The following is a 25,250-nucleotide window of genomic DNA, read 5'->3' on the forward strand; positions in this document are numbered from 1 at the left end:
TTCTTCTTGGAAGACCCATCTCCTGCCTTTGTTCTGTTTAGTAGGTCTTGCACACGTTAATGGAGAATATCAGCAGGTTTCTTGTCCCAGACTTTAATGTCATCTTTAAAATAATTTTGCAAGAGAGACCACAGGTGGTGGCACAGTGGGTCCTGTCTCTCTTGCTGCTGTCTCATAGCAGGATGTCTCTTCTTAATGGCTGCAACAGGTGACCAGTTGTCTCCAGGGAGATTCTGGAGTTTACTTTCCCATCTGTTCGGCATCTTATTCTTTCTGTTAGCAATTTTTCAATGTCTGAGGTGTGTAACTGATGGAAATCAGAGATTATGGCTCCATACTGTTGTGCTTTGAGAGCCATCTCATGCACAGTTGGTCTTGCATAATCTTCAAAGCACCCATGAAAGAGAATATATGGGCATGTGCTGCTGGTACAGCCTGTGCAAATCTCTGGAACATTTGTGTGTTGCACAGAACGTCATCAGGATTTGTAAGTCCATCTTTATCATAGATCACTTACTTCTCGCACAGCTATTTCTCTCAAGTATGTAATGGCTTTCTCAAGAGTGGGTGTTCTGCTTCGGTGCCATTCGATGTCACCCTTGTGGGTGACATCTCTCTCTGACAGCTGAAAGAAGTTGGTCCCACAGGATGGTAGTTCCCATCTTACTACTAAGTGCTCTATCAATACCAGCATCTCTGGCCAAGGATCCCAATGGCTGGGCTTCTCTCTCGTTCACGTTGTAGGTTTCAGCACCACTATAAGAGCATCAGAGCAACCAAGGAAGAATTGCCTCACCATCAGTGTGGGAAAAGTCCTTTCTCATAAGGCGCAGTTCTTTCACAGAGAAAGGCTGGACAAGGTCATCGTCGTCATCTGATTGAGGAGGGCCTGCTGTTCTATCTGCTTGAAAGTGGTCTGATTTTTTATCTGTTTGAGAGGTACCTGCTCCATCAACTGCTTTAGAATCCTCTGCCTCCTCAGTTTCAGTCTCTGTTGTTGCTTGAAGGAACTCTGGATGTCTCAGACGGGAGGAGCGTTTTGCCCTTGCTTTGTTCCTGGTCACAGGGTGAACTAGCTTGATTTGAAAGGGAGTGGACTTTATCTTTGTAGAAGCAGTTGTTTTTGTAGCAGCACTTGTAGAGGCAGCTGTTTTTGTAGCAGTATGAGTGGTGGTATCAGCAGCAGTGGTGGTGACAGCATCACGGGTGGCAGCAGTGGCAGCAGCATTGCCTGTGGGGGAGTGGCAGTGATTGGAGCAACACCTTGCCCTACGCATCCACAATACATTATAAACATTCAGCAGAAGCATCCCTACTGCAACAATGCTATTCAAATCAAGAGCTGGGAGATTCAGCTTGAAAGAAAATGGAGAGGCAAAATTGAGCTTGCTACTGCTATTACCAGCATGGACCGCTCCGTTCACTTTAGGAGTTGTACCACTAGGATTTGTACTGTAACTGTACACATACAGTGCCCCCATAAAGATCAGTATCATAATCCCTAGGATCACTAGGCTGGTAATTATACGGTTCATTATGGCTACAGTTCTGTCAAAAAAACCATAAAACAATCACAAGAGCAGCTACACAGAGCAGAATGCCCTTGGCTGTATACCACATGTACAATTGCATGTTGGGCAAAAGGGGCAGTAGATTCATTGCAGAAAGTGTCTGTTCAGATGTGACCTTGAAGACCCAGCAGCTGGAAAAACATTCCTCTCTTATCAGCCTTATTTAGAACACACTGTGACTAGTTAAAAGAAAGCTTGCTGAAGAAAAGAAAAAAAAAAATTAGTAAAAGGACAATTGGCTTCATCCTGGCTCAAACCAGGGCACTCAGATATAAGAGAATGGTTCAGGCAGCTTCCACAGCCTGGGGTCTGCACAGCAGCATCACACCTCAGGCGCTCCTTACGGATCTACACCCTGGCCACTCCCAAGGCAGAGAGTGCAGATCCCACAGCCAGAGCTCCAGCCCTGGACCTCCTTCTCATAACCACCATTCTGCCCCCCATGCCTTCCCTGCATGAACTGCTTGAGCAAACTGCCACACTCTTTCTGATATGACATGCCCTGTTTGCCAGCTGTGTTCACTGTGCTGCTTATTGCTGGCATTCCCTGGGGCTGCTTCTGTGGGAGTAGGGGGTGAGCTCTGATGAGATGGCCTTGTCCCGGCACTGTCCAGGCTTGTTCCCAGCTCCAGAAACCTAGAAAAAAGACTCCTTTTTTCACTGATTTTCTACCCCGATGCAGACGTGACTGGCAGCTCTGTTTGCTGTTCTCTCTATGCATCTGATCTCTTCTAAATCATATTTGTATGTCTCCTATTTCTATTTATTACTACATGATATGTCACTTCAAACTGAACATTAGTTAAACATGTCTCTGGCCTTTATGCATTAAGCTTGGTTTTGTAAATGACCATGATTAAAAGACCACAAACTAAGGATATCGGAAGTTTCAGTCTGGCTGCAGGAGATTAGGTCCCCTCAGAAATTAGATAAACTGCCCAAACCTAGAGAACAAACAGCTCATACCAAGAGAAGGATGTAAGAAGCTAAACCCACACAACATTCTTCAGTGACATCTACCTGGAGACTGGGAACATGACTTAGGATTCCTAGAAAAGTGTAATGATTCTGCTGTAACTGAAAAATGTGGCCAAGATTCAACTTCCTTCCACTGTGTTAAGTGCTAGTACTACTCAAAGTTAAAAATGGAAGTTGAACATCTGACTTTGTAATTCCCAGTTTAAAGCTCATCTGAATGCTCTATTGGAAATCTCATGTCTCTGCTACCTGACTGTAATACAGTCCTTCCTGTCTGTAAGCTTCACCGAAAGTCAATCAGCTTTAGTTCTTCACAGTCCTTTTCCTTGTGCAGTTGACAATATTTAAATCCTTATTCAAAAGCTTGCTCTCAAACATGTATAAAATGAGGAACTCTCTTTCACACATGCCTAAAGTCTAGTTTTTAACTATCTATTTTTTGATCAAACCTTCCAAAGTACCTTTTGTGTCTCTTATGTGACATCTCTATTGTAACGTTACCAATGGAAAACAAAAAAGAAGATAGTATCCATGTTAATAAAAATACCACTACTAGTACTAAAACATATAGAATAAGTAGCTACATAGTTAAAATATTGAATATGTGGGCAGTAGCTCCTATTGTGGAAGGATATGTATTTTTCTGTGTTTTATTCTTTCGGTACAGAATCAAGTTTAAGGAAACAATTGAAAAGGAATATGTACTTCAAACATTCTATACTGTAAGGTAGTACTTAAAGAATGTGATAGTGTTAAAAATACGGAAATATTTTCTACCTGGACTTCTCCAAGGCTTTTGCTACGGTCCCCCACAGCCTCCTCCTGGAAAAACTGAGTCATTACAGCCTGGACAAGTGGTCTGTGTGGTGGGTGCGGAACCGGCTGACAGACCATACCCAGAGGGTGATAGAAAATAGTTCCTCCTCAGACTGGCAGCAAGTCACAAGTGGGGTCCCCCAGGAATCAATACTGGGCCCAATGCTGTTTAACATCCTCATAAGTGACCTTGATGTTGGGATCAAGAGCACCCTGATGAATTTTGCTGATGACACCAAGAGGAGTGGAGAGGCTGACACTCTAGAAGGGAGAGCCGCCCTCCAGGCTGACCTGGACAGGCTGGAGGAGTGGGTTGGCAGGAGTCTTATGAAGTTCAATGGGGAGAAGTGTCAGGTCTTGCACCTGGGAACACATAACCCAGGAGTGCAGTTCAGACTGGGATCCACATGTCTGGAGAGTAGCCCTGTGGAAAGGGACTTGGGGGTGTTGGTGGGTAACAGGCTCAACATGAGTAAACAGTGTGCTGTAGTAGCAAAGAAACCCAAGAAGTTGCTGGGCTGCATCAAAAAAGACATCACCAGCAGAGATAATGAAGATATCATCCCACTTTACTCAGCACTTCTCAGCCCACACCTGAAGTATTGCATTCAGTTTTGGTCCCCACTCTACAAAAAGGATGTGGACAGGCTGGAGAAGGTCCAGAGAAGGGCCAGAAGGATGAGGAGACGACTGGAGGACATGCCATATGAGGAGAAGCTGAGAAAACTGGGTTTGTTCAGCCTTGAGAAAAGAAGACTTAGTGGAGACCTTATTACCATGTTCCAGTACTTAAAGAGTGGCTTGCAAGAAGATGCAGACTCCCTGTTTACAAGGAGTCACATGGAAAAGACAAAGTGTAATGGGCAGAAGTTGCTCCTGGGGAGATTCTGATTGGACATAAAAAGTAAATTTTTCACAATGAGGACAATCAAACATTAGAATAGTCTTCCAAGGGAAGTGGTAGATTTCCCCACATTGGGCCATTTTAAGTCTCAGCTTGACAGGGTGCTGAGCCACCTCATGTAAATTATAGTACTACTTAAAAAGGTTGAGATCCTCTCAGCCTGGCATTCTGTGATTCTATGATTACATAGAGGCATTTAAGTTGGGCTCCCATTGAAGCTGCCTTATAGGCTACAATTACATTCCCCTGCACTTCAGGTGTTCTCCTGCTGGCCTGTGATCTTTCTCTAGGCCCAGGGCATCTGCTACTGGTACTGGCCTCAAAGTGGTTTAAGTGGGATGGATTCAGGATCCCCTCCCCCAGCAACTCTAATTTAAAGCCCTCTTTATTAAATTGGCAAGCATATGGCCAGAGATGCTCTATCCTTTCTCTGAGACATGAGCCCCATTAGCCCCAAGCAGAACAGGTTTCTCAAAGCTAGTTCCATGGTCTAAGCATCCAAAGCCCTGACTGTGACACTACTCCTGTGGCCATGTATTGATTTTCCTGATTTGATTGGCCCTTGCAAGCCCCTTCCCTTTGACCAGGAGGGTTGATGTAAAGACTGTCCATGCTCCCAAGTCCTTCACTGCTGCTCCTAGGGCTCTGTAATCCTTCTTATTAGTCTTCATATTGCTTCTGGATGTAGCACTGGTGTCTGGGTTAATCAGCCAGATTTACTACTGAGTATGTGGACTGTGTCCTGTAATTAAATGCAAATTAATTAATTTCTTCTTTCAGTCTTATTTGCTCCAAATTACAGACTGAAGCCAAAACTACAAGTATATATAAAGTTGATCTCACTGTTTCATAAGAAATAAAGTGTCTATTGCATGAGAAAAAAAAAAAAAGTTACCAAAAAGTAATCAAAAGAGGACAACAGTTAGCACTACTCTCAGGTTGCCAGCTCTGTTATCTGCCAGCCAAATACCTGCTCTGAACAACTGAGTCTAGTATTCTCAGAACTAATCTTCACCCTTTTAGCTCCAACCTCAGTGAGATTTGATAATGTCCATGATAGATGTCCATAGGATAAACTAGGTTATTATGAGTTTTGTTTCCCTTTTTTTGACACAAAACTCCTTTTTTACTATAAAAATTTAGACCAAGGGCTATTATATTTTATATGTTTGCAAACCATGTATCCAAAAGAAGTCCCTCAATTTTTACCTCTTAGCACTTACAGAATAGAAGGCTACTTAAGGGGAGTCATTTATGGAGTTAGATGAGATGTTAAAAGAGTTCTCCCATGTCCTTTGTGTTTAGTTCTTCTTGTTCCCCATTCTGCTACCTCTGCCATGTTCCTCAGTTGTCTTACTCCTGTTCTACAGTATTTTTCATGTAAGAAAGTAGTAAAGATGTTTTCTACCTCCAAGTGAACTACCTGGCTTCATGTGGACTGACAAAATCTTCTTGTGCCATGACAAAACCCCACCCCAAAATCTCTCTCAGCTTCTGCCTTATGGTTCTTCCTATTTAGTGTGTGCAAAAGAGACTGATGAATCTCTACAGACATTCCCTGTGTCTTGTTCCGGAAATGTCAGATGTGACAATTAAGCCATATAAAACAGAATTCAGGTTAATCTATCCTCTGAAACTAAAAGGGAAATTAGAAGAGTCGTTGGCTTATTCTTTTGCTGTCTTTATTACAGTGCTCTCTTTCTCATTTTAAAGCATAGGATGTGAAAAACCAACCAGCCAAACAAACAAATGAACAACCAAAACCCCCAAACAAAACCAAATCAAACCAAAGCAAAGAAACAAAACAAAAAAACCCAAACAAAACCAAAAAAGCCAACCAAAAAATCAAACACAAAAATAAAAAATAAAACCCAAAAGTCTTTTTCACATGACAAACAGGAAGATGTGTTTGAATGTGAAAAATATGATCATGTAAAATTGTAGGAGAAAGATAACTGTGAACTAACTGCATACTGTACATTAAAACAGTGTTAGATCCAGTCCATAACAACAAGTATTGCAGATACTGTGTTATGCAAATCCTATTCCAGGGTCCTCTAACACTTAAATGTATCTGAGGGATTTCGAACATTCCCTTGCTCGCTGGAATGCATAAGACTTATGGCACAGTTTCATCAGTCATAGAATGAAGTTCCCATTCTCTTTGTAACTGGAATAATGCACTTTCAAGTGTTTGATGTGAATGCAATTACAAAGAAGTTGATTTTATATGTGGCTTATTAAAAGTAAATTTAACATGCAATACCAGCCCCCAAGTCTTGGTTCAAAGCAATGCCTGAGTCCTTATTTAACTAACTGTTCTGAACATTGTGAACCTTTTCAGGTCTGTTTTCACCAAAACTGGAAAGGACCGGAGAGCAGATTAATGCTTTTAATGTCCACATTCATTCCATGACATTATGAAGTAAAGCAGGTAACCTAGTATTCATGTTTAGGTAGAATGTCATATTTATGCATTGTACATTTGATAAATGAATTAGTCATAAGTGAGAATTACATTATCAATATGTGAAGGAAATTGTACTGGTTTCTGCCAGGATGAAGCCAATTGTACTTTTACTGATTTATTTTCCCCCTCCCTTCAGTAAGCTTTCTTTTAACTAGTCACAGTGTGCTCTAAATAAAGCTGATAAGAGAGGAATGTTTTTGTAACTGCTGGGTCTTCAAGGTCACATCTTTACTCTGCCAGCTCAGACACTATGGGGAGATCTATGACCCCCCCCGTAGGAGGCTGGGTTAGACAGCAAAATTGGCCAGAGATACTCCATTTCATATATCTATGTAAGCTCAGAGGAAGGTGAGAGAACACAGAAGACAACTTCCTTCCTTCTTCTTCTTCCTTTCTCTTCCATCCATGGCCAGTGTCCGGGGAGGACTCTGTCCATCCATCGCTGTTGACCCTTAGGCTCGAGCTCTCCTGACCCTCATCACTCTTCACTTTCGCCAGCAGCAGTCTGGAATTCTTCGGGACTGTTTGCAGCTAAGGAGATGCTGTGGGAGTTTCTGGGGTGGAGGGAAGCGAGAGGCTTTTGCACATATCTGAACATATTTGTATATAATTGTATATATTTTCTTATATCATTAGTGTTTAATCAAATCTTTGTTGTTTAGTTTTCAATCCAGCCAAGTCTCTCTCTTTTTCTCTCCCTCCTTCCCTACCTGGGTGGGAGGGGGAAGGGATTGAGAGCATTGTTGTTGAACCTGAGTCAAATGGTGACAGAAATCATTGCACTATATTTAAAAACATAGCTGCATTCACTTGACAAGGGTTTTTAAAAATGGAACATAAGTTACTGACTTTAAGTACTATATCTAAGTTGAATTGAATTTGTTTCCATGCCAACAATGTGAAGAAATATCTTTAATGCAATAAAATAAAATTAGTAAATAGACAACGGTTTTCTGTTGACTTGCAAGAAGTGAACCAGTCAGTTGAAAAATAACTTTGTATTTTATTGAGTGTCCTTTGCATCTTCATTTATTTCATGAATGTATCTTTCAAGGGTAATTACCTTTTTCTTCTGTCCTTATGAACAGCAAATACTCTATGAGCTTTTTATAAGCAGTTCATTTGTGTGTATTCTTCATCAATGTGTACTGATTATGACAGATAATAATTTCTATTAATGAGATAAAATCTGTTCATTTTTCTCCTTTCCCCTTTCTTCTTCTCCCTTCCTTTCCACCTACCCTTCTCCATTCTTTCCCCTCACCTGTTCCCTCCTTAGTACAAAATGTCCCTGCCCATAGCAGGGACATTAGAAGCAGATGGTCTTTAAAAAGTCCCTTCTAATGCCAGCTATTGTATGATAAGATGTCCCTTGAAGTATGTTCCCAACTCAACCCACTGCAGGTGTTGAAGGCCTCCCTATCTGCCTTCCTGACCTGCTTTCTAGGGACTTCAATCCACAACATTGTGGACAGCCTGTTAAGTCTTGTCCAACCTTCAGACTACGCCCTTCTGCTTCTCCTCCATGTGGGTACCAGCAATATATGGATCCTGTATTCCAGTACTAAAACAGTAATTCAGCTTGATTAAAGTTTATTATGACAGTAAAAAAAAAAAACAACAAACAACCAAAACTAATGAAGAGAACCAGGCCTTACTCACAGATAGCATGTTTTAATTTTAGAATATTTTTGTTTGTTTATTAGAATAGTATGCCATGATACTGTATAGGTATCCAGATTTATTTTAATAGTGGCTTAAATCTATAGCCTGCACAAAGTTTCTGAAACACAGTTAAATGTAATGGACATGTTTTTTTCTCTTCTTTATTTTGTTAATTGGAATTAACTGCAGATAAATTAATACAGATTTTCAACCTAAGAATACAGTAAAATCAGAAATGGTCAAAATACTTCATGGCTTCAAGGCAAGGAACAACTTTCAGCATGTGAGATAAGTATTAGATGGGAATAGAAGCCAGAGCTTTTCTGCTTACCGTGCTTTATTACCTAGTGATAGCATTGTCATTAAAGCAGTATAGTCTTAACATTTATGGAAGAACAACAGTAGCAGAAATAAGCTACGCTTTATGGACATAGGTGAATCTGGTAATGCTAGTGGTGGGACTTGATACCATACTGAAGTAACACATATAGCATTACACATTGTCTTTCATTGCTTTATTTCTAGGGTCTGAGGTGGTTGGTTTTGATGGGAAGAGCTGTCTAATTTACACATTTAATCAAAAACTCATGAGTGAACTGAAAGAAGTGATTTCTCTGAAGTTTAAGACAATGCAAAGTGATGGAATTCTTCTCCACAGAAAAGGGCAAAATGGACACCACATCACACTGGAATTAATTAAAGGGAAGCTGTCCCTACTCATTAATTTAGGTAAAAGCTACAGTCTCATAAAGTCTAATATAGTTATCAGATTTCACCAAATTGATTTGTTAAGTGGATTTCAATATACAGGATATTGTAAACTAGCAGTACATATGTGAATAAATGTATTTTTATATGGATTTTTTTTTTTTTCGCTTTTCTCAAGGTGATACTAAAACTCATCCTCCTAATGCCCACATTAATATTACACTGGGCAGCCTATTGGATGATCAACACTGGCATTCTGTTATCATCGAATACTTTAACAATCAAGTAAACTTTACTGTGGATAAACATACTCACCGTTTTCATGCAAGAGGAGAATTCAGTTATTTGGACCTTGATTATGAGGTGTGAAAATTGCCTTTCTTTTTTTACATTTATTAACTTTGTTATGTAAATCCAGTGAAACAAGCGTAAGAGACAGAACTTAAGAAGTTTATAGTGCTTAAGGCTTTAGGGATTTTCTGTCTTCTGAGGAAATGATCAAAGACAGATGGATGTTCTTAGATTACTAATGCTCCACTAAACTTGCAACTCGAAATTTTCAAAAGACCATGTATTTCATCTCAGAATTCATTGTTTAACTATCTTTGTCACAGTGAGGCTGCAAATGTGGTAAACAGTATACAAATACAAGGAAAGAGCACCAACTCAAAGTTACTATTTTTTGGCTTGATGAGAAACCATTTTAGAACTGTTTACCTTAGGGCTTAAATTCCTGTTAAATATTGCAAATACACTGTGAAAAATCCTTGTTTATGCAAATGGTAGGTTAATGGAAAGGAGTTGATGCTATTTGCTGTGAGTTTCCCACCTATGATTAAAAAATACCACTATTTCATAGTTGTAATGTGATGACTGGCTGCCTTATGTTTGTATCTCACATGTTTGATGGTTGAAACAATGATTAATAGAACAGACTGTTTTGAACCTCCACAACTAAGTTACTTCATTCTACTCATCTGAGGCTTAAACAGAGTAAAATTTCATGCTGTTCTGTGTCTGCATTATCCCATTTTGAAAAAATACCTTTCACAGGATTAAAGTAATGCTTCTGCTTAACATTTCTGAATCTAAGCCACAATTCCAGGGCTTGGGGATCATATCAATTTTAAACAAAAAATAAACCAAACAAGCAACTAAACAGATTTTTTAAAATCAGAGCAAACTTTTAGTTTTAACTGATTGGCAAATAGATTTTGACTAGTTTTGTAAAACAATTTGTTCCATTCCTCCACATACTTCTGTTGGAAGTATAAGCAAAAGCTAGAAAAAAACCAAAAAACTTCCAAAAAGCTATGAAAATTGTATTTAGAATTATATTTTTGACAAAACATTTTCTCAATTTAATAACATGATATATTTAATTAAACATGACATTTAATTTCATGGCTTTTTTCATAAATTGATTTTAAATATTAACTGAAGTTTCAAAACTAAAAAAAAAATAATAAAAGTTTAAACTCACCTGTTCTATAATGTCAATTAGAATAGCTTTGGAATGGGTGAGTTCAAAAGTTCACTTAAACTGGCATCCTGTTTCTGATGGTGCCCAAGAGTGGAAACATAGACTGGACTATAACTCAGGTCAACAATATAACTTCTGGCAATGCCTTCCTAAAATAAAATATTGCTTTCTAACAGTTTCTGCCTCAGGGGCTTATTAAGAAGTAATGATTTCCTTGGATTTAATAGCTCTCAATGGATTTTTATTTTTATTAAATCTTCCAATCTCTTTCTGACCTCAAGTAAACCTAGAGCACCACCTCAAGGAACTGCACAGCCTAAATAAGAGTTTTCAGATGGTAAAAAAGTTTCCTTTGATTTGTTTTGAATCTGCCTTAGAGTAATGTAATTTGATGCATTTTTTTTCTTTATTACAGTAGCTATGATTTGCACAGAGTGTATAAGTCAAGCTCAAATTTCCTAAAGGCATTGGTGAATTCTCCTATCACTTTTTTGCACTGTCCAGGATGGTCTGCATGTACTGCCTTGTTCTTTTTTTTGGTTTTGCAGGTGTACAGGACCCTGAAAACTGATGAGACTCTATACTAGGCAACTATTCAGAGGCATCCTCAGAAGGAAAAAAAAACAACATTTCAGAATATTTTAATGCATATATATAAATTGATATAGCCTAATTTTTGTTGGCCTGTTCTTTTAATACTTAAATACAAAAAAAAAAAAAAAGAAAAAAAAAGAAAAGAAGTGGCAGATCCAGTATTCGTCTTGTATTGGACTTTTGCTCTTACACTATTGGCCACTTCTTTCCTTAGAAAATTGTTTAATAGTATCATCGGTTTCTCTTATCTTTCTAAGCTCAGCTTTGGAGGGATCCCACTACTTGGAAAATCAGGGATACTCTCAAGCAGGAACTTTCATGGGTGTTTTGAAAATATTTATTATAATGGAGTGAACATTATTGACCTGGCCAGGAGGCAGAAATCTCAGATCTACTTTGTGGTAAGACATTCATAGTTAAGAATAAATAAATAAAATATAGAAAAGCAAAAGAGAACAGCGACTTTCGTATGCTACCTGTTAGCATATAGTTCTAGTAAAAAGCTATGTTGAAAAGCCAAAGAATCACCTAATCAGGCAATTTTATATTTGCTGCTATACAGACTCATCTAGTAGATAACGTAGGATACAGTTTATTCTTTGGCTCTTCAGCTGACATTTAGACGTGTGTGATACCACTGCTGTATAGTGTCTCACTGTTTCACATGTGCAAAAAACAGTGAATAAGAGCATCTGAAATCACCAAAGCTCTGGCTTTGACTTTTGTTTCTGACTAGTAAGAACACCAGCAGTACATTTTAAAAGCCTTCTATTGCTGAGGACACTGATCCACTCTCTTTTCTGCAGATCATTATAATTTTGATAGATAAGTTCTGTTCGTCAGTTTATACTGCCTTTTATATGAATAGCTCAAATTTAGGTTGGTGAGTTTAATGTAATTTTTGTGACACTGACAACAGTGATACAGTTAGAAAAACAAACCCACTTTCTTTTGTGTTAAGAAAGTTTTTATTAATTTTGCAATGAACTTTGTTGTTGTTGTTGTTGTTGTTTTTCCAGTAGTAGAGCCATTTATTTAAAATCAGGAAAGGCAGAGATGTGATGGAAGCAGTAAGTTCAAAATAATTAACAAAATATTAAATGCTTCAAGCTCTAAATCTTTTGATTTAGATTTAAATTGAGAATATAAACAATCACATTTGGTCCTCTGTCTCAGAAAAAAATGTATGACAGGCATCTTGTCTTGTGAAGTTCATCTGAAATATTCCAGAATTAACTAAATTGATATCTCCATATAATATCCTATTCATGGTGCTGATGGATGTTGGGGAAATGGCAATTATAGGAGGCTCTGTGTGTATTAGTGAAAGAGGAACTATGAAATTACTGTCATAGCAAATTTCATCATCTTAACCTCAAATTATTTAAAATTGTTATGCTAATTTCAAAACTATTTTCCAAACTATTTAGAAGATGGTTTACAATGTAAATGTACCAGAAAGTGCCTATGTTACCACAGAATCCCTGTTAAATAGCTACTTTGCTGGTCTGATATAGAATCAGGCAGCTGCCTGAAAAACATGGAGAGGGTATCTGCAGATGGTAACCTCTTAGCATTCAACAAGGTTTATTAATTTGATGACTGCCTTTTCACTATGGGTCAGTTCAATTGAATATTCATTTATCTACAGCTGCAGTCGTAAGACAGAGCTTTTATTTAGTTATATATTTTCCTTGAATAAGATTGAAACAGATAAACTTTAATATCCTGCCATGCCAAGGGCTAGAGAGTATTTATGTTAAATTGATTTTTAAATGTTTTTACTATAAAGTCAAAGTTTTATGTATGTTCAGAATTTTAAAAATCTTTATGAACAGAATTCAAATATACTTTAAAATCTAAAGATGTTAATCTTGTAGTATTCATTTATAAAGAACAAATTAGTTGTAGTTCAAATGGTTCCAGAAAATAATCAGATCAAAGTGCATATTGTAGCACTACGAAGCGTTATAAAGTATTACCTAACTCTGACATCAGATGCAAAAAATGTTGCTCCTACTCCAGTCTTCTTATCCATATCACAGAGTACAACCACAGATGCAGGTTAATCTCAGAATTTATCAATGAATTTATCAGCAAATGTATTTAGGTACCTAAGCAAAAGTGATATCACAAGCAGTCAAGTACAAAATAAAGGCTAGGTGCCTCAATACAACTCACAATCTGGTCTGTATGGACATGCTTGAAAATACGTTTCCTTCTTATTTATTAAGTGTTTCACATTTGCAAATAGTAAGAGTTTATATACAGAATTTTCTCTGACTGTTAGTGGAAACAAATATTGGTGTCAGTGCATATCTCCATTGATTTGGAAATACTGCTTCTTAGTCCATCCAAATGGTTTGGTTTTTCTTTGTTGTTTGATTATTTTGGTTTGGTTTGGTTGTGGTTTTTTGTTGTTTGTTTGTTTTGTGGGGTTTTTTTTGTTTGTTGTTTTTTCTGTTTATTTGTGGTTTGTTTTTTTTTTACCCCTCAAAATTAACACTGCCTTAAACAGTCAGTAGCCAAGCTAAACATTTTTTCTCTGCAAACAAACACTAACACCTGTGTAAATATTTGTAGCAAACTTTGTATTCAGTAGCATGTTAAACGGATATTCAAAAATTTGTCAAGTCCCTAATGCTTCCTGAGGCTGAGCCAAAATAGAAACAAAGCAGGTCTGTTTAATTGCTGAAGTATCATTAAATCATCCATGTAATTTAGGCTCTTAACTCATTCACTTAAAGGACCTTGTCAGTCTTCACTAAGGCAGTTATGTCTGTTCTGATCAAATAAGCAGGTAAATATTTCTTAAACTGATTATATTCTTACATATTCACACTCTATTTTTAGATTAACACATTAAGTGTTACAAGTATTAGGTTCTATGCTTAATGTTTTGAAAAATCTGAAACTTCCATAAAAATAGGTCTTATGACTGTTTTTCCTCAGATGTTCCTAATGTCATATTTGTTTCACTTCTTTCTAGGGAAACATGTCCTTCTCATGTTTAGAGCCACAGGTGGTTCCTGTTACATTTCTGAGCACCAATAGTTATCTGGCTCTGCCAGGCACATCAGGGCAAAATGAAATATTAATCAGATTCCAGTTTCGTACCTGGAACAAGCAGGGACTTCTATTATCTAATAAACTGCACCGGGATTCAGGTGGTTTCTTCTTATATCTCAGAAACGGGAAAGTGAAAATCAGTCTTCATAAACCAGGAAAAACACCAAGTGACATCACTGCAGGTAATCACACTAGTTTTGTGGGATGTGTGGTTGTTGTTTTTCCTTTTTATATGTGTTGTGTGGGGGGGAGGTTTTTTTCCCCCCTGGGCAGACAGTTGGACTCAGTGATCTTGGAGGTCTTTTCCAACTGTGATGCTTCTGTGATTTTGTAACAGAAATGAAGGAAAAAATTCCACATTTCCTATGGATTAAAAAATAAGTTATATAGAATAATTTAAATTAGTACCTACAGTCTAGTCTTATTTTTATGACTAGTATGTATGTAACTCTACTTTACTGGTATGAATTTTAGTCAATTTTTTTAAATATTCTTCCTCTTCTCACAAATATGTATATATATTCTTTTCCCCGTGATTGCATATAAATTACTTACAATAATATCGACTGCAAAGCTGAGTCCTTAGCTTTACAAGCAAACAGCATGTAAAGATCATGTATAATCTGGGAAATTTGAGACATATAAGCAATATTTTCAGTTGTGAAGTGTAAACAAGTTAATTCCTTATTCTGTCAGTCTAAAATACTGAAGTGTTTTTCACCATCTGTCAGTGCCTTCACATGCATTGAGTAACTAATTTTCTATAAATTTATGCATTACTATGAATATTATGGTTGTTATTTCCTATAGGTTTTAATTACAGAAGTCTCCATAGAATTTGAACAGAGGGTATCTAATACCAGGTTGTGTTCCAGACACCTGTGTGAGTTTGAGGCTATCTTAAAAAAATCATAATAAAAACTAATTAAAAAAAAGTAAGGGGAAAAAGAAATTAAGAATTTAAGGAGACTGAATAATTGAGACCTAAAGGGTCACTTTTGTAGTTAATCAGTGAACTGGGACTAGGATGTCTACTATCGGTATTTCGTATTGTCAGGCAGCACTCAGGGTGGAGCTGAGATTTTTGGAAAACATACTCTGCTGGTAAACAAATATATAAGGACAAGAGAATGAGTCAAACATAGTAGGATACAGTCATGCTAAAGAGTATCCAACCGGGATTTGGAGAAGCAGTTCCCAACATTCACTTTCACTAATTTTGGGAGTAAAGAGACTACTTCTTTCTCAAAGAGGCTCCTCAGTTTTTCTGAGTGCTGTTAGCACGTAGTATGAGAACACAACTGCCAGCACAGCCAGGAATGTCGTTTTTTTGTGATGAAATGTAAGAAGAGGACAGAGCTGACATCTTTATCTTCCATGACTTTTTTAAAAAAGGTGAGAAGTGGTAAAATCACCATGTGATATAATCTTCACCTAATCAGTAGCAAAATATGCTCTGACACTTCATTCATCACATTCACCTCAGAGTTTCTAATCCTTTACATAAACAAATCAGTATTTAACGTTTTCTTGTGGAAGGATAAAATGGTCATTCCAGTATGAGTTCTCAGACAGGAGAAACAGGACTAGAGAGATTAGGATAATAAATAGGATTCCAAAGAATATATGAAGACAAGGAGAGGAGGCTGGGATTACAGTGGTTTCTCTATAGGTAAAGAAGATGATCAGGAATGACTGGCTGGAGAAATATGTCATAGCAGCAATGGGTAATTCAGTTACAGAAAACACAGTTATGATATTAAAAACATGACTCAGTCCTAGATTTATTTTGAAATCTACACAATGTCACCATTTGACTCAGGTTCAACAACAATGCTCTCAATCCCCTCCCCCTCCCACCCAGGTAGGGAAGGAGAGAGAGAAAAAGAGAGAGACTTGGCTGGATTGAAAACTAAACAACAAAGATTTGATTAAACACTAATGATATAAGAAAATATATACAATTATATACAAATATGTTCAGATATGTGCAAAAGCCTCTTGCCTCCCTCCACCCCAGAAACTCCCACAGCATCTCCTTAGCTGCAAACAGTCCCGAAGAATTCCAGACTGCTGCTGGCGAAAGTGAAGAGTGATGAGGGTCAGGAGAGCTCGAGCCTAAGGGTCAACAGCGATGGATGGACAGAGTCCTCCCCAGACACTGGCCATGGATGGAAGAGAAGGGAAGAAGAAGAAGGAAGGAAGTTGTCTTCTGTGTTCTCTCACCTTCCTCTGAGCTTACATAGATATATGAAATGGAGTATCTCTGGCCAATTTTGCTGTCTAACTCAGCCTCCTACGGGGGCGTCATAGATCTCCCCATAGTGTCTGAGCTGGCAGAGTAAAGATGTGACCTTGAAGACCCAGCAGTTACAAAAACATTCCTCTCTTATCAGCTTTAGTTGGAAAGCTCTGTGACTAGTTAAAAGAAAGCTTACTGAAGTGGAAAAATAAATCAGTAAAAGGAAAATTAGCTTCATCCTGGCTCAAATGAGGACACAATAATATATTTCATATTTCTTATTCATAAAGCAGAAATATTATCAATGGAAAAGAACTCAAGCCATTTACAGTAATGTAATATACAAACTGAACTAACAGGTGAATTACAAGTAATAAAACTGCATTTTGCATTGATTTACTTTGAAAATAAGTTTGGAATTTGAATGTGTGAAGAACTTAATCTTTTACAGATTATTTTCATTAGAGTGATAAGAATCAAACCAAAGACAACTTTCAGAAGAGTTTTCAAGCCAGAATATATAGACCTTAGACACTTTTTAATTTGTTTTCAACAATAACAAATAAAGTGAGTAAGCAATTACTAAAGTACTTTTTTAAAAAAGATTGTCAGAAAAAACTGAGCCCCCAAATCTCTTTTTTACCACACAGAATTACTAAAGTTATGCAAGAAAGGGAGAAAAAAATCACAAAATAATTGTATTCAGTACAAACAGAAAGTAAGAATCACTTAACTGAAATGCTCAAAAAGCATGTGCTTGTCAGTGGAAGAGAGCAAAGCAGAGCCAAGTCAAGAAGGGAAACAGCCACAATATTTGAAGATAAGACCTCCTTAATCTTAGTTCTGTGCCCCTGTTTCTTTTAGATTGATTCCGTACTTCAATTCCTGATACAAAATTGAAAATTCTTTGACAGGTGGGGTGGAGAGTGGGGGGCCAGTGGGGAAGGAAAAGAAAAAGTAAGTTAGACATAACTCTGAAGTTCATTGTGTTTTTACAGGTATATAAAAAGTAACAATAACATTTTAAACAGTTGATTATTTTAATTCAGGAAAAGATTTTAGGTGAGTAATGAACATGGATAACGTTGAAATTTACATAATTACTTTGATCCTGTTACTGTGGGTGATAATAGGGTCAGCCCTGGTATTTGTTATAATCTAATGTAACTAATGCACCAAGAGTACCATTTTAATGACAAGAGGTTCCCTAGGCTCATTGTTTGAAAATGTCAGTTCCTTAGTGAGAATGTCAGTGGTGTGTAGTTAAGATTGATGAATTTGTCTTTTGAGAAGCTATTTCAATTCAGTTCAGTTAGATAATATGAGTTACAGAAACCGTTTCCTTGAAGCATCATTTAAACAGACCATCTGAAGATTTTTAACATCAGTAGACTTAGACACAGAGCAACTTATTCAATTTCAATATTGCAAGACAGTACATAGCATATTAGCTGAAGCACTCCAAAATAAAACTTGACAATCTATGCTGAAACAGAAGTTAATGTTACCATGTTATATTTAGCTTACTCTTCATGAAATCTGACAGTGAGAATTGTGGTTTTGAGTACAGAAATTACTGCAAAATCATCTTATTATCTTCTGAGAAATAAGCTATATAAAAAATAAAAAACATATGGGGAACTTTTATTGGGTATTTGAAGTATTTACTGTTCTACTCACTGCAGCAATTCAAGTCTATGCTTGGGGACTGAGTAATTAACTATGCATGGCTGAACAGGTTTGTTTCCTTACAGGCAAGGACACATGACCTACCTTTAATACGCACATACAATAAGTTATAATTAATTACAGAATTAATTAATTACAGAATCATAGAACCATATAATGGATTGGATTGGACAGGACCTCTAAAGATCATCTAGTCCAGCCCTCCTACAAAAAACAGGGACATCTCCAACTACAACAGATTCATAGATACACAGAAAGGTACGGGTTGGAAGAGACCTCCAAAGATCATCAAGTACAATCAAGCCTAAAGAATCAGAGTCCCATCAAGCCTAAGCTTAAATGTCTCCAGGGATGGGGCCTGTACCACCTCCACAAGCAACACATTCCAGTAATCCACCACTGTCATAGTAAAGAACTTTTTCCCAGTGTCCAACCTAAATCTACCCTTTTCTAGCTTAAAACCATTAACTCTTGTCCTATTATTACATGCCCCAGTGAACAGGTCTTCCCCAGCCTTCTTATAGGCCCTGGCCCCTTTCACGTATTAGAAGGTTGCTATAAGTTCTGTCCAGAGTCTTCTCTTCTTCAGGCTGAACAATCCCAACTCCCTCAACTCCCTCAGCATGTCTTCATAAGGGAAGTGCTCCAGCCCTCTGATCATTTTCATTGCCCTCCTCTTCACACTCTCCAACAGGTTCATGTTCTTCCTTTTTGGGGGACTCTACTGCTGGATGCTGTACTCGAGGTCAGGTCTCACCAGGGAAGAGTAGATGGGCAGAATCACCTCTCTTGATCTCCTGGCCACACTTCTCTTGATGCAGTCTAGGATGTCGTTAGCCTTCTGGGCTGCAATTGCACATTGGTGGCTCATGTCCAGCTTTTGATCCACTAGTATCCCCAGGTCTTTTTCCACAGGGCTTCTCTCTAGCATGCTCTAGCTTGTATTCGTATCTCTGGCTGCCCCTCCCCAGACGCAAGACCCTGCATGTGGCCTTGTTGAACCTCATGAGTTTCATCTGGGCCCACTTCACCAGCTTGCCTAGGTCTCTCTGAATGGCATCTCATTGCTCTGGTGTAGCGACCATACCAGCCAGCTTGGTGTCATTGGTGAACTTGCTGAGGGTTTGGTTAGTAGGTCAAGGGAGGTTCTCCTTCCCCTCTTCTGCCTTGGGGAGGCCACATCTGGAATATTGTGTCCAGTTCTGGGCCCCTCAGTTCAAGAAGAACAGGGATCTGCTTGAAAGAGTCCAGTGCAGAGCCGCAAAAATGATTAAGGGAGTGGAACATCTCCCTTATGAGGAAAGGCTGAGGGAGCTGGGTCTCTTTAGCTTGGAGAAGAGGAGACTGAGGGGCGACCTCATCAATGTTTACAAATACGTTAAGGGGGAGTGTCTGGAGGATGGAGTCAGGCTTTTTTCAGTGACATCTAGTGATAGGACTAGGGGCAATGGGTACAAATTGGAACATAGGAGGTTCCATGTAAACATCAGAAAAAAAATTTCCTTACTGTGAGAGTGACAGAGCACTGGAACAGGTTGCCCAGAGAGGTTGTGGAGTCTCCTTCGCTGGAGACATTCAAAACTCTCCTGGACACGTTCCTGTGTGATGTGCTCTAGGTGATCCTGCTCTGGCATGGGGGGTTGGACTAGATGATCTTTCAAGGTTCCTTCCAACCCCTAAGATTCTGTGATTCTGTGATTCTGTGATCTGTTCCATGATCTTTCCAGGCACTAGAGGTCGCTAGTTCCAAGGGTTCTCCTTTCTTCATTTTTAAAAATGGGCACACTGTTTCCCTGTTTCCAGTCACCAGGGTCTTCACTTGACTGGTATGACTTTTCAAACAATATGGGGAGTGGCTTGGCAAATACATCAGCCAATTCACTCGAGAATCTTTGGTGCATCTTATCAGGTCCTATGGACTAGTGCATGTTTGCATTCCTAGGATGGTCACGAATCTTGTCTTTGTTTATGGTGGGAGAGACCATGTCTTCCTGTTCTCTGTCTTGTGATCCATCAGCTTGTGAGCTCTGAGGACAGAGGTTGCCAGTGAATACTGAGGCAAAAATTTTGTTGAGAATCTCATCCTTCTCTGCATTTGTTGTTACTAGTTCACTATTGTTGTTTTCGGGGGGGGGGGGTGGGGTGGGGTGGGGGACACTTTCTTTAACTTTCTTCAACCTTCCTTTTCTTTACTCCTCCCAGGATACCCATCCCCACTTCCACTGCCTGTGTACTTCCACCTTGCTTTTTAGTTTGACCAGCAGGTCTCGACTCAGTCGTGCTGGTCTCCTGCCTTCCTTGCCTGACTTCTTACACCCGGGGATTGAGGTCTCTTATACTCTATGGAAAGCATCCTTAAAGATCTCCCAGCTCTGTTCTGCTCCCTTGTCTCTCTGGGCCATTTTCCATGGGGTCCTATTTACTAACTCCTTAAAGCGCTGGAAGTTTGCTTTCCTAAAATGTAGAGTTCTGGCTATGCTTCTTGTCTACCTCATTTGCCTTAGGACAGTGAGCTGCACTAGTGCATGATCACTGCAGTCCAGGCTGCCTTCAGCCTTGACATCCCCAATGAGTTCACTTGTGTCATTCCTATCCATTTCTTTACATAGAGATCAACACCTCCACCCTGTGTTCTTCTCATGTCCCTTCTCAACTGCTTGTAGCCATTAACAGCCACACTCCAGTCACAGGATTCATCCCACCAAGTCTCTGTAATTGCCACTATGTCATAGCTTTCCCCATAGCATGGTAGCTTCCAGCTCCTCCTGTTTGTTGACCATGATGCATGCGTTGGTATAGAGGCACTTCAGCTGGGCTGCCAGCCATACGACCTTGTTAGGACATCCCTTTTATTCCCAGAAGGCATTTTGTGGATTCTATCCTACCTATTACCTCAGGATCCCCTGGCTCATCTCTGTAAGACATTGCCTGTGCTACAGTGTCCACAGCATGCCTCAGGGTGACAGGTTGAAGGCCCTTACTGCCAGCCCATCCTTCCAACCCTAGTGTCTTTCTGCTGCTTGTCACGGACAATCTTGATCTCCCTCCTCCTTTGCATCTAGCCTTGACAATCAGCCCCACAATCTCCTGGGCAAAGACGCTGTTCCCCCTCTGAGAAAGGTGTTTCCCATTTCTGATGCCTTGTAGGCCATACCATTCTCAAAACCCACAAAATTTTCCTTTTGTGTGTGGTGGTGACACAGGCAGTAGGCCCATCTGACTGTGTAGGAAACTCTGGTGTAGCATGCTTTTTGTCCCCATCCTCTTTGAATGGGATTTTTTAAAGGTCCCTTCCAGCCCAAACTATTCTATGATTCCCTGATTTTTTAATTATTAAAGGAAAATACAACATATGTGATCGAGGAAACCATAACTCATTTGAAGCACTTTTACAAATAAAGAAAATCCTTGCTTATCTTCGAGATGAGATGAAAGAAGCTGGAGATTTCGTAGCTGGGGATGGAGGCTAGAAAGAGGGAAATGATAAATAGGAAAAAAATTCTGTTTAAAGAAAATACTTTCTGCAATGGCTAGCCTTGAAACACATATTGTGACAAGTGGTGTTAAAGCCTGTGTATTTTAAAATTTAGTTCATTATTGATGGATAATTCCACAATAATTTATAGTAGAAAAATACTGTGTTTGTGGAATTTGGAAAAAAAAACAACACCAAAACTTTTTCCGATTGAATTAAAAATGCATTATTCATATTCTTTATTTTAGCATGCCAATTATCTTTTTGATGACAGAATATAGTTCACTGAGGTTTACTGAGATATACAAGACCTAAGGATGCTTGCATTGTTTGTGATTTTTTGTTGATTTTTGTTAGAAGTTAGTAAAAAATTCTGACACCTTTGATGTTAGTACTATAAAATAGTACTAACAAAATAGTACTGTTATTAAGTCTAGGAATTTCATAATACAGTGTGACTTATCTATGCACATGATATTACAATGCAGAAATAATATTGTTCTAATGCTTTATCTACCCTGTTTTTTAGATGTCTGCTACAAATCATACAATCTAGTCAAAGTGTAACTAGAGGCAGGCTTTAAGGCATTTTCTTGTTCCTCTGCTCGACAGTATGCCAGTCCTAACATAAAATACACCACCCTGAAGGCTGGTTTTAGGTTATATTAAGTGCCACCAGTACAAAGGAACTTCTTCAGCAGTTGGTTATACTGAAAATATACGGAAGCTCTAGTCACTCCACATTGTTTGTTGTTCTATCTAAATCCTTGTAACTGAAAGATTACCCTTCTACAGGGGACCTTTTGGTAGCCAGATGCAATAGCATTAATACTATTTTATATTGTGGGAAATAAGATTTCCAATTTTTATTTTAGTAAAGAGTCCAACTCTACAAATATCATGAATACAGAGTTTAACTGCTTTAATGTTGATCAATTACTCTGACTATAAGTGTTCAGTAGCAAACTCAAATGTCACTTCTCATAGAAGATTGCAACCAAAATAAGTAACGGCCAGATGGTACCAGAAAACCTGTGACTGCAGCCCCATGTTTTCTGCTGTTATAATTGAAAGGTGAATTGTTCCTGCAAATGCGACATAGGGATAAGATGATATGTTAGCCACAGCTTTTATATACTTCCACTGAGGCTGGCGATAAAGCAAAATGTTGGTATTATTAGAGAATAAGGTTTCCTGTTATGGGGTCCCTAATAAATGTAGCGGCTGATGTAAGAAAACAAAAAATAGAAAAGGTGCATAAGACTAATAATACTGTATTCAATACATTAGAGATAGTTTCTAGTTCTAATGTATCTGAATTTATAATGTGATTCTAAGACATTTCTTGATTGTATACTGATCTTGTGTTTAGACTGCAGAAGTTAACAGTATGTGGATCCCAGTTACAATATAATTCGGCTATTAGAACTTCCCCATCTTTCTGTTTCTTTTCCTTCTGTTTGAACTAGTCAGTTAACTGGTGGACTAGTTCTCTAGACTGTCCGAGACATTATGGAGAGGATTATAAAAATACATGAAATTTCAAGAAGGAAATCACAGATCACAAATCATAGGCACTCTGCAGTTGAGGAAAGACTCAAAAGTTGTATTCTTAGTTCTTAATTGAGAAGTATCTCTGTTCTAAAGGACATGATTGACATAAAATGTTTCTCAAAGATAATAATGTGCTTGCATACTACTCTGCATAAAATTTGTTTAAGTACATGTATGTAAGTGTTTTCCAGAATCAGGATTTTAAGCTTATTGCTTTGTGGCACCTTACACCAACACAGCCAGAGGTAATGTATATTGGTGTTGAAGGCTAAACTCTCAGAAAGTTTTCCCATACATTTCCAATAAAACAGACAACTGAAAGAAAGATAATCTTGTGGTATTGGTATGACAGTTGCTAAAGGTTTTAGCATCTACAGGATTTTGCTTTTTTACTGAGTGGTAATGTAATAACTACATTTTATTTTAAATTATGAAGAAATCTTTTGTAATAGTGCAGTAGAAATGAGTATTATGTATAAAATACTATATCGGTCATCACAATGATATCTTAATGATAACCTTCTCAGATTGAGAGCATACTTTTCATAGTCACCACATTAAATTGATGTATTGCGGTTAATTAAGAATATTAAAAGAGTAAGGCTTATCCACTGTAGTACATTTATTTTTTCCTTATAAGATGTGAAACAAAGGAAAGGAAAAAGGTTCTGTCTTCATGTAATAAATTTGCATTCTTTATTAAACTTTTTTTTCCCTTTCATTGTCACTTGGATTTTTTTATGTGAGCTATGATTGCCATACTTGTCTCTCCTCTTTTAAGTCTATAACATGCAGGTAATATAATAAATAATGTATATTTATACTTAATTTTTCTTTTTATTTTCCTTACAGGTGCTGGATTAAATAATGGCCAGTGGCATTCTGTATCCTTCTTTGCCAAGAGGAATCGTGTTAGTGTAACAGTGGACAATGACTTGACCTCATCTGCTCATGCCTCCATACCTCTACAAATTTATTCAGGAGATACTTTATATTTTGGAGGTGAGTTATGCTGTTTATTTATGTTGGCAATATCCCACAGTAAAACATATTTTTTTCCTAATTTTTCCTGACTTATCTGATCAAATGGTGAAAGTTATTTGGCTTGCCTCAAGTCTTCTTTGCCTATCTTGGTTATCTCTACATTTTTCAGGTGCTGCTCTGATGTTATCAAGCTTGAATGTCTTTAAAATTTTATTATGTAGGGTAAAATAAATTACCATCTTAAATCCATTGTTTTCTGGTATCATGACAGTAGCTGACAATCAGACACAGAATCACAGGATCATCATGACTGGAAAGGACCTCCAAGATCATCAAGTCCAACCACCAACACACAAAACCACCCCAAAAAAACCCCACATAACCACAGCCTTGGTCACTGGAGCAGGTCCTGAAGCACCCTCTGGTCCTTTTTTGTTGGGCAGTTACCCAGCCATTCTGCCCCAAGCCTGTGGTATTGCCTGGGGTTGCTGTGACTGAAATGCAGGACCCAGCATTTAGACTTACTGAATGTCATACAACTGGCCTCAGCCCATCAATACAGCCTGTCCATGTCTCTCTGCAGTGCCTTCCTACCCTCTAGCAGACTGACACATCCACCCAATTTGGTGTTATCTGCAAACTTACTGAGGGAGCACTCAATCCCCTCATGCAGATCATTGGTAAAGATATTGAAGAATACTGGCCCCAAAGCTGAGCCCTGAGGGACACCATTGGTGACTGGCCCCCAAGCAGATTTGAGTCAGTTTTACTCTGGGCCTGGCCATCCAGTCAGTTTCTTACCCAGAGTACACTTGTCTATACCATGATTTGCCAGCTTCTCCAGAGAACGCTATGGGGGATGGTGTCAAAAGCCTTACTAAAATCTAGGTAGACAACATCCACAGCCTTTCCCTCATCCAACAGGCAGGGTACATGGTCACTGAAAGAGATCAGGTTTGTCAAGCAAGACCTCCCTTTCATAAACCAATGCTGGCTGGCCCTGATATTCTGATGCCCTGCATTGCCATGTGAGCTCACTCAAGATGAG

At 38.4% G+C, this 25,250-nt stretch overlaps 1 protein-coding gene across 2 annotated transcripts in view; it reads left to right on the forward strand.

Moving 5' to 3' along the window:
* Nucleotides 1–25,250, forward strand: part of CNTNAP4 (contactin associated protein family member 4) — a 222,557-nt gene that overhangs the window by 117,164 nt on the left and 80,143 nt on the right. For both annotated transcript variants that reach the window (XR_007891847.1, XM_051643036.1), the window contains exons 5-9: nucleotides 8,930–9,133; nucleotides 9,291–9,475; nucleotides 11,447–11,590; nucleotides 14,179–14,440; nucleotides 24,071–24,220. Coding sequence is in view for 1 of the 2 variants with exons in the window: in XM_051643036.1 (XP_051498996.1) it covers nucleotides 8,930–9,133; nucleotides 9,291–9,475; nucleotides 11,447–11,590; nucleotides 14,179–14,440; nucleotides 24,071–24,220 (945 nt within the window). In the remaining variant the exon portion in view is untranslated. The remainder of the gene's footprint in view (nucleotides 1–8,929; nucleotides 9,134–9,290; nucleotides 9,476–11,446; nucleotides 11,591–14,178; nucleotides 14,441–24,070; nucleotides 24,221–25,250) is intronic.

This window comes from Apus apus, chromosome Z (assembly GCF_020740795.1).
Source record: "Apus apus isolate bApuApu2 chromosome Z, bApuApu2.pri.cur, whole genome shotgun sequence".
NCBI classification, from domain to species: domain Eukaryota; kingdom Metazoa; phylum Chordata; class Aves; order Apodiformes; family Apodidae; genus Apus; species Apus apus.